Source organism: Copadichromis virginalis, linkage group LG6 (assembly GCF_057382275.1).
Source record: "Copadichromis virginalis isolate Kocher_CV1m ecotype Utaka linkage group LG6, C_Virginalis_male_GT1.1, whole genome shotgun sequence".
NCBI lineage: Eukaryota > Metazoa > Chordata > Actinopteri > Cichliformes > Cichlidae > Copadichromis > Copadichromis virginalis.
The window spans coordinates 34,599,161-34,613,657 of NC_140623.1; the positions used below are offsets into that span (position 1 = coordinate 34,599,161).

Here is a 14,497-nt window from a genome sequence, read left to right on the forward strand (position 1 = left end):
TTTTGTTTTACAGTTGTAGATCACAGTGTGTTGTCGTCCAGTCAGAGTGCAGCTCTTAACTCGTGTAGCTGACCTCTAGGCAGACTACACTCTGGACCTGCAGCTGCAATCTGACATTAGATTTTTCTCACACACTGGGGATCTTTTTGTGTTTCACACACGATGCAGGTTCCCACGTATCCTCTTCTTCTTCTTCCCCTCTCCCTCCTGCTCCTTCATTCTGTCGCTCCAGTACACGGAGGCCATGCTCTGGTTTTTCCGGGAGAGTTCAGCCATTGGTTGAACATGCGGACCATCATAGAAGAGCTGGTAAAGAAAAACCACTCGGTCACCATCCTAGTGCCCGATGCATCGCCTACTGTCAACTACAACAACAGCCGCGACGCCGCCAAATTCAACTTCCTGGTTTTCAAGGTAACACTGGCGGTTATACAGCGTGTTTGTAGCCTGACGGAGAACAGAAAGAAAAGTAAAGAGACTCAGATTGATCAGAAAAACAGAATAAACTCTTCAGAACTGAAAGACACAATCCAGGGCTTCAGATCTTACTCGGTTTCAGATTTTCCGAGGAAACCCAGATAACAAGCAGTAGTTCTTACGTGACGTCAGAGCTACCTGGCGATGTAGTAGTAATGACATTAGAATAACACTGATTTTTAAAATTAGCCCATACAAAATAGTAGGGCAAGTTAGCTTAAACAGAAGGAGAAAAGTATGCTTTTCTTAGACAACACAATATCTGAGAAAATATTACATTTTCATGTCAGAATTTTCAGAATTTTCCTTCCATAAAGCTAGCTAGCTATATTAGCAATGATGCTATAAAGTTGTTAGCTAGGGTGTACCCCCCACCCCTCGCCCTATGGCTCCAGCCTCACACCCGTGACCCTGATGAGGATAAGCGAAAAAGAATGGCTGGCTATAAAGTTGCTTCAAAATGTTATTTTCTAACTACGTTTTTATTATTTTACAATTACGCACTTTGTACCGTAATTTACACGGTGTTATCGATATTTGTAATCAACAGCCTTGAAATGTAGAGCCAACCCTGCTAGTTTCTTAGGATTTTAAATAAACAGTTTAAACTTATTGATGCTGCACACAGGTGTCTATCATATTATTTTCTTTGACTTATAATAATGAAATGACTTATAATGAAAAGGTTACACACAGCACTGCTCAGAGGCAAAAGCTAGTAATACTTGGACAATGGGTAACTTTAAACTTGTGTTCTTCTACACATCTGACAGGTCAGCTGTTAGACACAAGTACTAGTAGTGGAACGATTGAAATAAAGCAGCAGTTCTTTAGATTAATTCTCAGGGCTCTTTCATTAAAACAAACCTAACACTCAGATAATTAGAGTATTTTAACTGTATTATAGGGGTGGAATTGTGAAGGTGAAATTTTATTGGAATTTGCGAGAAACGTCTGGGGGATAATGTGTAAGTAATTAGTATGTATTTGAATTTTATGTTCTCCCTCTTTTTATTAACATCTTTTCATTGTCTTATTTCAGATTCCAGTTAAGCACAGTAAGATAAACAAGTCCTTAAAACAAGTCCTTAAAATATCCTTTGTTATAAAAGTCTGAACTTGCACAACACTACTAGTAAGTAAGTAAGTAAAGTTTATTTATTAAGCGCTTTTCACAGACAGGCAGTCACAAAGCACTGTACACAAAGATTAAAATAAACAGTACAATCAATAGACATTATACACAATGTAAGAGGTTAAATGTAAATAATGTAAAGAATATAAAATACGTAGATCAACAAAAGGCTTGTTTGAATAGAAAAGTTTTTAACTGGTTTTTAAAAGCACTCATACTGGAATTACATTGGTCAACGAGGTGCAACCTTAGGTCAATGCTGGCGTGGAGTCGGGGGTTTCAGACATTTGTCACTCAGTTGCACACAAGCCACCAGTTAAAAGAAATGGCAGGGACTATTAGCTGAGTTTAGAAGTCAGTGAGACTTCTGTATCACTGGACAGAGCTCACGACTGCTGTACATCAGCTGTTGATTCACATCATACTGATACTGATGGTGGTGCTGAAGCTCCAACTACTGAGTTCCTAATAACAAGTTTAAAATACTGTGCTTCAACATTTTCAGTCTCTTTAGTGGCACTGACTGCAGTCTTGGGCATTTTGCATGTGTTTCACCCAGAATTACCCAAAGATGGATGGTAGGGTTAAAACATGGATGGTGGGGAATACCATCATTTTGGTTTGGATACAGCTGGTGGACTCTTTAGGCCTTTAGATAACTCTCAGGATTTCCTTATGAAAATTAAATTTCTTGCACAAGCTTCACTTGTTTTTAGAACAAACTGTGAAAAGGTTTTCAGAAAAGCTTCATGTAAAGATGTCACAACTGAAAAAAGGACACAGATTACTGCACCTGCATTATGATGCACTTGTGGCTCAGATAGGCCATTCAGAACAATACAGAAAGGTAGTAACTGAAAAGTGCACCCTGTCTTAAGGAGTACAATTTGTAGATGGCACTGCTGAAACATGCTAATACTTTTCTGAAGGTTTTGTTATAACAAGTCTTACTTCCAGTACCCCCAGAATTGGATGCTACCGAGTGTGGCGGTTGAACTGCAGGCTTGGTGTAACAAAGCTCCAAAACCTTACTAGGAAATATCCTTTATGCCCTGACAGCACAACATTGATTGCCATCCTTGTCAAACATTAATCTTTTTTTTTTTTTATCAAGCTCTAAAGCCAGTTAATGAACTCATTATTTATTCTTTTCCCCCTAGTTATCATAGACAGGATAACTTAAAAAAACAAAAAAACATGAAGTGGTTCATTATGCAGGTCAGTATTAGTGACACAGAAATTGTTCCTAGCTCCTGGATAACTACAGAGGAGCTTTCATGACCCCAGGCTCAGTTCAAGTTCAGGCTCGAAGTGGCAGACCAAGAAAAATCTCGGAGAGACAGAAGCAACGAATGGTGAGAACAGTCAGAGTTAACCCACAGACCAGCACCAAAGACCGACAACATCATCATGCAGCAGATGGAGTAACTGTGCATCGTTCTACCATTCGGCGCACTTTACACAAGGAGATGCTGCATGCGAGAGTGATGCAGAGGAAGCCTTTTCTCCGCCCACAGCACAAACAGAGCAGCTTGAAGTATGCTAAAGCACATTTGGATAAGCCAGCTTCATTCTGGAATCAGGTGCTGTGGACTGATGAAACTAAAATTGAGTTATTTGGTCATAACAAAGGGGCGTTATGCATGGAGGAAAAAGAACACAGCATTCAAAGAAAAACACCTGCTACCTACAGTAAAATATGGTGGTGGTTCCATCATGCTGTGGGGCTGTGTGGCCAGTGCAGGGACTGGGAATCTTGTCAAAGTTGAGGGACACATGGATTCCACTCAGTATCAGCAGAATCTGGAGACCATAGTCCAGGAATCTGTGACAAAGCTGAAGCTGCGCCGGGGCTGGATCTTTCAACAAGACAACGATCCGAAACACTGCTCAAAATCCACTAAGGCATTCATGAAGAGGAACAAGTACAACGTTCTGGAATGGCCTTCTCAGTCCCCAGACCTGAATATTATTGAAAATCTGTGGTGTGAGTTAAAGAGAGCTGTCTATGCTCGGACGCCATCAAACCTGAATGAACTAGAGATGTTTTGTAAAGAGGAATGGTCCAAAATACCTTCAACCACAATCCAGACTCTCATTGGAACCTAGAGGAAGTGTTTAGAGGCTGTAATTTCTGCAAAAGGCGGATCTACTAAATATTGATTTCATTTCTTCTTCTTTTTTTTTTTTGTGGTGCCCAAATTTATGCACCTGCCTGATTTTGTTTAAACAATTATTGCACACTTCCTGTAAATCCAATAAACTTCATTTCACTTCTCATATCACTGTGTGTCTCCTATATGATATATTTAACTGACATTTTTTATTGTAACAACCAACGATTTATACAGGAAAATAATGACTATTAACAAGGTTGCCCAGACTTTTGCATCCCACTGTATCTATCCCAAAGGTATTTGAAAATGAGTTTTATCACAATTTCATTATAATTTTTACCACTAAAACACAAATTAAGATTAATCACTAACTTCAGTTTTCTCAATTATTCTTTTATTTGGACTCTTTTTAGATTCTAGAAACTTTGTGAGGCAACTTTTAAAGTCCTAAAATGTTGTATTTTGACATTTTACATAGGATGTTATTCATAAGTGAACAAGAGAAACTTGTATGCAATTTTAGCAGATGGAACTACTTAAACGTCTCAAGCCAGTATTTCTCAGTTTTCTTATTCTTGTCAACAGATGGTGCCTTACAAAAACTGATAATCATGGTGACAGAGCTGACAAGAGAAGCAAGGGACCTCCATCAAGAGTTCAAAGGCTTCTGTCAGTCCTGCTCCACTGAACCTGTTGATGCTGAGGTTTTGCCTCACAGTTGGGATGCAGTGGACAGTTTGGTTAAACTGCTTAATGATGATCTGCTGCTGTATGTACATACAGCAGCAGATCATCATTGGAAGATCCAATAAGAGGAGGTGAAAGCCATTTCATTGCAATATTTTGGTTAATTCTTATCACCCTGGAATATAGTGAACAGGTTAACAAAGTAATGCCGCAATTTGTTCCTTGTACCTTCTGTTAAACTGTGGCACTCCAGCACTACAGCACGTGGGCCAGTCTCTCTTTTCTTCTCTAAAGGCTGTCTGCCTTTCATGATAATATGCCTAGTAGTGTGTCGACTTTCTCCCTGCTAAAGAGTTTTGGCTAGAGGCTATCATCTGAGTTCAGATGAGCCTCTCTTTCTTGTGCTTTTGATTTTTTATTTTAGATGGCCTAACTCAGCAGGTGGGGGTAAATTGAGTTTCTGAATTTTCCTTTGCCCAGGCAGTGCTCCAGATTGGCTGGGTGGTGCAGGACGCCAGATATCCACCTCCATCCTGGTGTAAACAAAAAACAGGGAATTTAAAGTAATATTTTAAAGAAAATAATGTTTTTATAAAATAAACTTTTTTCTTAAGTGATGCAAAGATCTTCATTGTCATTTTTATATTAGATAAACCCTTATGCTTAAAAATATTTAAAAACTGTTAAATTGTAACAGAATGGTTTACAGATAATGTTTATCCTTTTTTTACATGATGCATAATATTTTTTCCCACAGGTTTAAATAATTTGCAGTGGTTTGATACTGATTGAAATACCTGCAAAGTCCTGTTTTAATCCTGATTTCCTTGTTGGTTCAATGTTAAATGTAAAAATGTGATGAAAAATGTCAGATTTCAGCATTGAATAAATTAAAATAATGTTGATAATCTGATATTGATTTAACATTATTTCAGTGAATGTTCACTACCATGGAAGCCTCCTGATATAGGACCTCAGTCTTATTTATTTTTTTCTGTTTTCATTATTTGTTTGTGCTTGTCTTTGAACTCACAACACACCCTTACTAGGCGATAACTGATACTGCTGAGCAGTGTGTTGTCTTCCATCAGATCCCTATGAGGAATCAAAAGAACTGTGAAGTGTTGATATTTAACAAGAATCAATAACTTGATCAGGGGGTTTTGTTTTGTTTTTTTCCCTGCAGGTGCCATACAGCAAGGAGGAATATTTGAGCCCCATTGAGGAATTCATCCACTTCTCCATGCACGACCCCTCAATGCTGCAAGTGGCCATGAAGCTGATCGACTTCATGGGGCAGAGCTTGGACTTCGGGAGGCAGCAGTGTGATGGGATTCTAAAGAACGATCAGTTGATGGCAACTCTGCGGGATGCCGCTTTCGACGTCGTCCTACTTGACTCCTTGGTAATGTGTGGCGACCTGGTGGCTGATGTGCTCGGCGTGCCGCTCGTCATCTCGCTACGCTTGAGCTTAGGCAGTGTTTTTGAGCGTCACTGTGGCCACGCTGTGTTTCTGCCGTCTTATGTCCCGGTAGCTCCTGTGCTGTACAACGACCACATGACGTTCACGGAGAGACTAATCAACTTGGTGACATATGTGGCGTCATCAGTGCTAACCGAACTGGGCTGGAAGCTGACGATGGATAAATACTACAGTGAGATTAAAGGTCAGAGGTGAAATCATACTGATGTCATCGTCTGTCTGAATTCATGAGGCATAAGGAATAAAAGTAAACTAATCCAAGCTTTTATTTTGAAGTCATACTCCTTATTTGCTGTATAAACAGGAACTCCCACCAGTGTGTGTGAGACTCTGGGGAAGGCTGACGTGTGGCTCATCAGGACGTTCTGGGACATCGATACGCCACGGCCAACCCCACCCAACTTCAAACACGTGGGTGGTCTGAACTGCAGACCCGCCAATCAGCTGCCAGAGGTGTGGGCTCTGATCATTGACAGTACTTGTATTCTGAAATGACACAGTTAAATGATGATGTAATGATGATGTCACACCTTACAGGACCTGGAGGCTTTTGTGCAGAGTTCAGGTGATCCTGGTGTAGTCGTTGTTTCTTTTGGCTCCATGGTACCCAATCTGACGATGGAGCGCACCAACGTCATCGCCACCGCCTTAGGACGAATCCCTCAGAAGGTCAGGGCACTCACAGGCAAACAGAATATGGGTTATCATATCACTGCATCCATTGCAGAATGAATGTATTTAAAGCATTTAAGCATTGAAAAAGTGCTAGTACGAATGGATGAATGAGGAAAGCTCAGTAAAGTGCTTTGAGTGCAAGAACTTTACCTGTTTGTTGGTTCTTTGAACCAATGAGTATCATTCCTTTCAGGTGATTTGGCGTCACCGTGGTGAAGCTCCACCTGCACTTGCGCCAAACATAAAGATTTCTGATTGGATCCCTCAGAACGATCTGCTCGGTGTGACTCATTTATGTTATTATAGGATTGTATGGAAGGGGGTTTTTGTTTTTTAAATTGAAAAGGTGATTAGAAACAGATTTTATTGTGGTGTTTAAAATGAATAAAAAATGTTTTTAAAAAGAGAAATGAATTAAAATAATTCTAATCAAATTTTTTTAAGTTTCAGACTTGTGACCTTGCTTTTGTGTTGTGGGCGTGTAACCAGGGGGAGGGACAGGGCGTAGACTAATGATAGACAGCTCCTGTGTCACATTTGTTGCAAATTAAAGACGCCATAATACATTTTTAAACATATGTATATTAACATGGTACAAACATTCACCTGTTAATATATTCCATCATAGAATAATCAGAAATAGTGTTTACCTGTTGGCTGTTGTCAGCCTGGGAAGTGGTGGCCATCTTCAACCAAACTGCTAATTTATAAATTGTCAAACATCAGTCTGTGCCCCGCCTCTTCCTCTTGATACACGCCCACAACAAAATAATTCATTTGTTTTCTGAAACACATTTTTAAAAAAAAAAAATTTAAATAGCAAAACTTGAATTTCAGTTTCAAAGCACTTCTTCAGTCAAAGCGAACCTTTTCACCTTGATTTAGCTCAGTGTGATTTCAAAAGAAAAGCCTAACACGGCCTATTTTTTCCAACATTTTCAAAAATATTTGTTAGGTTCTTTCACAGTTACAGTTTTGTTTATTTCCCCCCCTCAGGTCACCCGAAGACACGAGCATTCGTGACTCATGGCGGCACTAACGGTCTGTACGAAGCTGTGTTTCACGGCGTGCCTCTGGTCGGCTTGCCGGTGTTTGGCGATCAGTCTTATAATCTTAACCGTATGAGCCACCTCGGCACTGCCATCGTCCTCGACTTCAACAAAGTGACAGCCGAGGAGCTGGCAGAAGCACTGCATGCCATCGTCAACCAGCCAAGGTAAGGGTGATTATACTGTGAAAAAGGTATTTTATGTACATTTCTGTGCAAAGACCGATCTCCATGCACTTGGACCTGTTACTAAATTTTGATTTCCTGTGTTTGACCCTGCTCCATCACATTAAAAGTGCACTTTTGTTTAACAATGAAACAGCCATCTGACTTCCTGTACGTTTCCCATGATGCACAGCTACAAGACCAGCATGCAGCGTCTGTCGGCGGTGCACCGCGACCAGCCGGTGACGCCACTGAATACTGCCGTCTTCTGGTTGGAGTTTGTTATGCGACATGGTGGAGCTAGGCATTTGCGGTTGGCTTCACATAATCTGAACTGGTTCCAGTACCACAGCTTGGACACAGGCGCTGTCCTGCTCATCACTTTGATGACTGCCGCTGCTTTGTGTTGGGTGGTCATACGCTGCTTCCTGCAGCAGTGCAGACGACGAGGAGGAAGAGAGAAGGAGGACTGAAGAAAGATATTTTTGAAGGTAAATACGTTGCAAAAGGTGATAGGTTGCTTGGGGCAGAAGAAATGGCAGTGGGGGTAAACCAGTCAGAAAGCAGAAGACCAAGAGGTCTCATTCCTCACTGTCCTCTGTCCTTCATGCTGGATTTACAACCAGAGCACGGAAGGTTACTGCAAGTTTCCTTACCTTTCCCAGAGTCTACTGTGCCTCTTACCCTATGAGAGCTGCAGGCTCCAGCCCCTCTTTTAACCCCTTAAAAAGTGGGAGAAGATGGATGGATAGGAGTTTGCAAACTTTTAAGAAATGTTGCAAACATCCAAAAAGAAGAAAACATTTATTATACTTGAAAACCAGTTTAAACTTCTGCAAGGTGAAATAGTTGTCCTTCCTTTCCCTTGACGGCATGTGCTGAGAAAGTTTCAATAGTCCATCGATTTTCTGACTGCAGAAACTGACCCAAATTTTCCCTCCCTAGACACATTCAACAGTTTACCTCAGCAGGAGAAACACAGTTAAGAATGACTGCTAAACCACTAAAGTGATCCAGGTTGTGGAGTGTGCAGCTCACTGGGGACGCTTACATAAAATGGGCGGTCGTTAATGAAATTTGTCTCACCTGTGCTTTTCCTGCTAAAGGTCTTTAAGCCTCCAGGGACGTTTCACCTTTAAAACAGCACCTGTTATCTGCTAAGCCTGCTGTGAGGAGGGCTGCAGTGTAATGCAAGCAGATGGAGAATCATCAAAGCTGTTTTTCATGTTGTGTTTGGGGGTAGCAACTTTGATAGATGGTGCACTGACAACACAAACCTATGTTGTCTCCTTATTCTGCTTCTCTGAATGCCAAAATCCAATACTTTGTGGCATTTCTAAACTGTAGAATAGAACAACCCTTGTCACTGTACATGTACAAGAAAATTGTGGGTGCTCCACACCAACTTTACTGGAATAAAATATGAATAGTAGACAGCAACGAATAAATAAACAAGAGAAATATCATTATTATATTCAGCCTTTACCCTGGTGATGGTGAAAATGTTAACTGCAGATCCTGATCAAACTTACCTAGATGTGGCACCATGTGATTAAGTGCTAGCATAATTCAAATTCAATACAACAGACACATTTGTTCATCAATCTTTATTCACTTTGCACTTCACTTTTCTCTCAGCAGGAATCAAACACACCGATCTTCTTGACAATTAACGCATTCAATCATTTCAATCTTTATTTTAACCATTTTAAAACCCCGGCTTCAGCTCTGATGGATTAAATCCACTGCAGGTCACAAAGCTGAGCCTCTAGTGAAGCATAGCGAACATTTAAGTTGCATCAGTCTGTCATGGTGGGTCCTCAGCACAGCAGAAGCTTTACTTCTTACCTGTAGAAGAAACAGAAAGCAGGAATTAAACGCACTGCCAACAAAAAATATACACAGTATTTCTCTTAGCTCCCATTTAGCTACCCCTCCTCCTTGTCCCTTTCTTTTACCATGTAATTTTATCTTTTGTTAGTAAGTGGTGTTTCTATGCATGCAAATCTTTTGAGCCAGCAGTAACAGCTGATTTACAGCTCAATATATATATTTCTTGAGACTGTGTGTCTACATCTTTAAGATTTTTCGGGGGGCATTTTTGCCTTTATAGGATAGTGAAATAGTAAAGAGAGACAGGAAAATGGGGCGAGAGGGGGCGAAAAAAAAAAAATGCAGCACAGGGCCGGAGGCCATCCTTGACTTCGTCCTCACCCTCAGTTGGAGCTGTCCCTGAGCTGAGAAATGTCTACTCATTTCTAATCCTGTCTTTTCTGATCAATCCCAATGCAAAGCTCAGCATTTTCGGCTCTGCCTCCTGTCTTTTTATCAGTGGTACTGTCTCACAACCTTACATCACTGCTGCTCTCACTGTCATTTTTAAACGTTGCCATTCACTCCATCCTGCCTGCACTCTCCCCTTCACTTCTTTTGTACATTGGCCGTTGCTTTGAATGGCTGAACCCAGGTGTTTGAACCCGTTAGGTTCACTACCTCTACACTGTTACTCCTGCCTCCTTCTCATTTTCACACGTGTTCTGCCTTGCTTGGACTAACTTTCGTTCCTCTCTTCTCCAGTGCATACCTCCACCTTTATAGGCTCTCTTCCACCTGCTGCTTCCTCTGACTACAGATCAAGACGTCATCCGCAAAAACAATATTCAACAGAGACTCCCGCCTGATCTCAGCCTGTCCATTATCACTGCAAACACAGAAGGGGCTCTGAACAGATCCCCGATGTGATCCCACACCCACCTTGAACTCATCTGTCACTCCTACAACATACCTCACCACGGTCTCATTTTGAATCTGAAGTTACACAGAGACCATCAAAAGCTTTTTCTTTACCCAACAAGCATCAATAAGACAGATATTTAGGAGTAAACTGTTTGTAACTTGTCCTTTAAAATGCACACGCAGAAAGTTGATGACTGCCTTCAAGTGCTGATTAATGACAGAGTGAATTAAGGCAGATAAGGAAAACATATCCTGAATATGTTAAACACGCTTTGTTGTCCAGATCAATACACAAACACCGAGCCTGGATGCAATGAAAACCAGTTAAAAACAAACCTGGTATCATCCACCCCAGCGCTGTTTTTCAAAACACCCTTCACAGCATGAAACCTGCAATAAATCCAGTCAGCACGACACAAGGCAGATCATCATGAAACAGGAAGGAGAAGAAGTTTAGTTTAAAAGATGCCGGGCTTTAATCGAGGGCCAGAAAGACGCCAGAAGGCTGAACACTACAAGTGTGCTGGCTCTAATACCGAATCCTCGGGAAAGCATCAAAACACTCTGCCCATTACTGAACACACTAACGAAGACATGCCAACAAGCCTCATATGCTCTGTGTGTGTGTGTGTGTGTGTGTGTGTGTGTGTGTCCTCTGTAGTGGTCCACACATGGAATCTATAATTCCTGATTCAGCCTCCCCACTTTTTCTTTTAACTTTCCTCATGAAAGACAAAACAGCCACGACTTTCTTCAGAGATGCGGAAGGACACACACGGAGATCAGCCAGAAATAAAATGAACAGAAACACAAACAAGATGAAGACAGAGAAGAAGAGAGCCATGTACCAAACAAAAACATCAATACGGTGACCACCAGAGACAACCACAGTAGAACAACAGAGAGGCGCTGGGACTGGACAGACCACAGGGGCTCGTGCTGTGTGATGTGGCCCGGCAGCAGGCTCTCTCCCTGGGCACGATGAGTGTCTGTAGTGGTCTCATGGGCTGGAGGGGGTGACCATCCTGAACTAATTGGATCATCCTTACATGCATCCTGATCCTCTGAGTCATCACAAATTCAGCTTTCAAAAAGCCATGTCCTATTAGCTGTGGTTTTGTGGTTTGTGTGTGTGTGTGTGTGTGTGTGTGTGTGTGTGTGTGTGTTTACCATGACATGAATCGTGTGCCTCAAAGCCTTCTGTTCTTTCTCAACATTAAATAAAAAAAGGGGTGGTGGGGGGCAATGCTTCTTTCTGAGTTAAATGTGTTAGAGGAGCTTTTGCAGCTAACGTGTTTGGTGCAGTTCTGCTGTGCCTACAGGTTTTCTTTGTGCAGGACTGGAAGTTTAATTATTCAAACCGACAGCGAGGACTAAAAGAAGGCAGTGGACTCAAACTGGTATTTGTTTGATGCTTACTGGGATTTGAGAGAGGCGTGATTGTGAATGTCAGAGTTTCTTTCACTAATTTCAGATCAATTTTCAATCTTTTCCTCATAAGTTTTTAATGTGAATGTTTATGTATTTGAAGTCCGTGTGAAATGACAGCAGTCCAGCACAGCGGGCCATAGATGAACGAGGAGAGGATCTTAAAGGGGTGAAATAATAAATCAACCATGTTTTTTTTCTTCTTCTGATAACTTTTTGGCTGAACCTCACTCATGATATCAAGGGTTGATTCCATGTGCTGTTGAAGATGCGTGAAACAGTTATTGTACCTTGTAACCTGTAATTGTCTTTTCTTTATTAAAAAAAACCCCAAAAAAACAGTGTTACTTAAACACAGATCCTTTCTCTTTGTATGTGTGCTCTATTTTCTGTCCTGACCTGGAAGTTTGAGCCATTTAGGCACCTTGCCCGGGTCAGATCTGGCAGGTTTGGCGGCCTGGGTTTGTGTCAATGGGTCTTCCTCGTTTTGTGTGGATCCGCTGGCTTCCACTGTAGGCTCTGGGGGAGGCAGCGGCTCCCTGAAGCCACCAGAGCTCGAGGAGGGAGTTGAGGACTGGAGCATGCAGCTGAAGTAGGAAGGGAAAGAAAAAAGAGAACAAAATGAATGACACGAGTATGAGAGGATGCTGCACTGAACAAAGTTGTCACATTTGTCTGAGTCATAATTAGTTGCTCCCACATAAATTTTGGTAAAGTGAGTAAAGGCAACATGCCATCTTATGCCAAAGGAAAATAGTCGCAAACTGAATGTTCGCCAAACTATGGAGACATCATCCACTGATCCTGAGGGCCTCTGTGATCCGGGCACTTGAGTTCATATCAATGAAAATTGATTTTAAAAAACTGTTTCAGGACATCAAAGTTGGTTGATCAGTGTAATAAGTCTAAACTATCATAAAGAACATGTGAACACCAATGTTGTCCCTTAATTTCATAGATGAAAACTACAATCATGTAAAGATACGACTAAATTTGAAAACTTGAAACAGAGTGAATGTAGGAAAAGGGGAATCTTACAGATACAGTGATTTGTTTTGACCAACCATTTATCCCATATGGTGATTTTTCCGGTTACTGTCTACAGAAAATGCATTTTGTAATTTCCTCTGTCACCTGAACCTGTCACAGCTGGATCAGAGAGTATATCATGTATAACCAAAGTATGAACAGACCAATATATCAGCTGAATATCGATACTGGATTACATCTGGCTTGCTGACTGTTTATGTCACCCTGTTTAAACAGAATAACATTTACTGAAGTGGACGATATTTAAGAACTTAATTCTTAAAGAGTAGAGTTTGAAAAAAAAAAAATGCTCAAACAAGCACTTTCAAAATTAAAAAGTGACAGCATACCTTTCATATGATCTAACCACCTCTATCATATGCATGTTTGAAAGCTGAAACCCAAACCAAACTGTTCTAAAGCACAAAAAACAGATCAAACTTTCAGATCACCAATAATTACATCTCTTTGGAATCTGGCCTAGCTGTGTGTCGGGCCTATGCATAACTTCATAGACCATCACCTACAAGTTGTAGGTGTTTGCTGTCACCAGGGGGCAGCATCCAAAACATGTGGAACAACTAGTCTGTTGCCTGTACTGCTGTTGGTCCTCCAATCAACCATGGAGAAGACATTAGTTACAACATATAATGAGATGAAGTGAGATTTGCAGCCACGGTCCGTTCTCACACTTCAGTGTTTGCGTTTCTCCCTCTACCTCATGAACTCTGATATGTTTTACTGGGCTATAAACCATCACTGCTGGTTTTCTGGAGGACTGCACACCACCATGTCTGAGTAGGATGCATACCAAGACCCTTGGATAACACCTACACCAATAAACCCAGTGCATCCTGCTTAAATAGGTGGAGTTTTGCTTTTGAAACTAGGATGTATTCCATCACAGTGAAGTTCAAGGTTGGTCAGAAAGAAAATACTCGTCAAGAAAAGCAAAAATGTGGCTTTTCATCTTTAAAACCTATGAAAATCTAGCTCTGTGTTTTACTTCTAAAGTTATGAGGAATCACACATGCTGGAAAAATTTAAGTTTGACTAACCCTGAGCTTGAAGCTAAACGAGATAGTGATCTGAAACAGAGGCTTTGTTAATGGAGCTGAAGGACAACAGGTGGGGGTGACTTTTGGGGAGCTGGCTCTATCTTTAGACAGACTGGAAAATGGTGTGCGTGTATGTGTTTGTGTGTGTGAGCGAGCGAGAGAGAATCTGTATGCGTGTGTAGGAAATGAGGGCGCATGGGGGCACCTGCTGTTTAGGCACAACCTCAAAGGGATTCCAATGATGACAGCTTTGTGACAGGAAAATAGGTTGGTTGCTGTGGGATACAAATGCATATATATACACACACACACACACAACCAACTGCACATTTAAAACACACACGGACACGTGCACATACCTTGCAATGGACTCGTTTGCTTGTACGGCTGAGACGGGGGATTCGAGCAGTTCTCTCTTCATGTAAAAATCTGTGGAGGAAACGTGCACACACACACACA

The 14,497-nt window shown here is 41.3% G+C and overlaps 2 protein-coding genes and 1 long non-coding RNA gene across 5 annotated transcripts in view; 1 reads left to right on the forward strand and 2 right to left on the reverse strand.

Annotated features, from left to right (window-relative positions):
• LOC146708285 (UDP-glucuronosyltransferase 2A2-like) lies at positions 1-12,356 on the forward strand. 3 transcript variants are annotated; one of them, XM_085460098.1, is made up of 8 exons: positions 1-414; positions 5,603-6,083; positions 6,204-6,352; positions 6,437-6,568; positions 6,768-6,855; positions 7,571-7,790; positions 7,981-8,278; positions 10,365-12,356. In XM_085460098.1, exons 1-7 carry the CDS (start codon positions 163-165, stop codon positions 8,258-8,260), a joined length of 1,602 nt encoding a protein of 533 aa, XP_085316224.1. In that variant the 5' UTR covers positions 1-162; the 3' UTR covers positions 8,261-8,278; positions 10,365-12,356. The 3 variants fall into 3 exon arrangements, with proteins under 3 accessions (XP_085316224.1, XP_085316226.1, XP_085316225.1); XM_085460100.1 differs by having other exon boundaries at positions 11,256-12,356; XM_085460099.1 differs by lacking the exon at positions 10,365-12,356 and adding an exon at positions 8,894-9,942.
• Positions 136-617, reverse strand: LOC146708286 (uncharacterized). Its single transcript, XR_014920950.1, has 2 exons — positions 550-617; positions 136-447 (listed from the first exon to the last, which is right to left on the reverse strand). It is a non-coding gene; the product is annotated as an uncharacterized LOC146708286 (long non-coding RNA).
• The window catches only part of aspscr1 (ASPSCR1 tether for SLC2A4, UBX domain containing), a 24,094-nt gene continuing 18,980 nt past the window's right edge, over positions 9,384-14,497 (reverse strand). The window contains exons 15-17 of the mRNA XM_085460097.1: positions 14,398-14,467; positions 12,351-12,538; positions 9,384-9,635 (exon numbers count right to left, since the gene is read on the reverse strand). Coding sequence (XP_085316223.1) covers positions 9,625-9,635; positions 12,351-12,538; positions 14,398-14,467 — 269 coding nt within the window. The 3' untranslated portion in view covers positions 9,384-9,624. The remainder of the gene's footprint in view (positions 9,636-12,350; positions 12,539-14,397; positions 14,468-14,497) is intronic.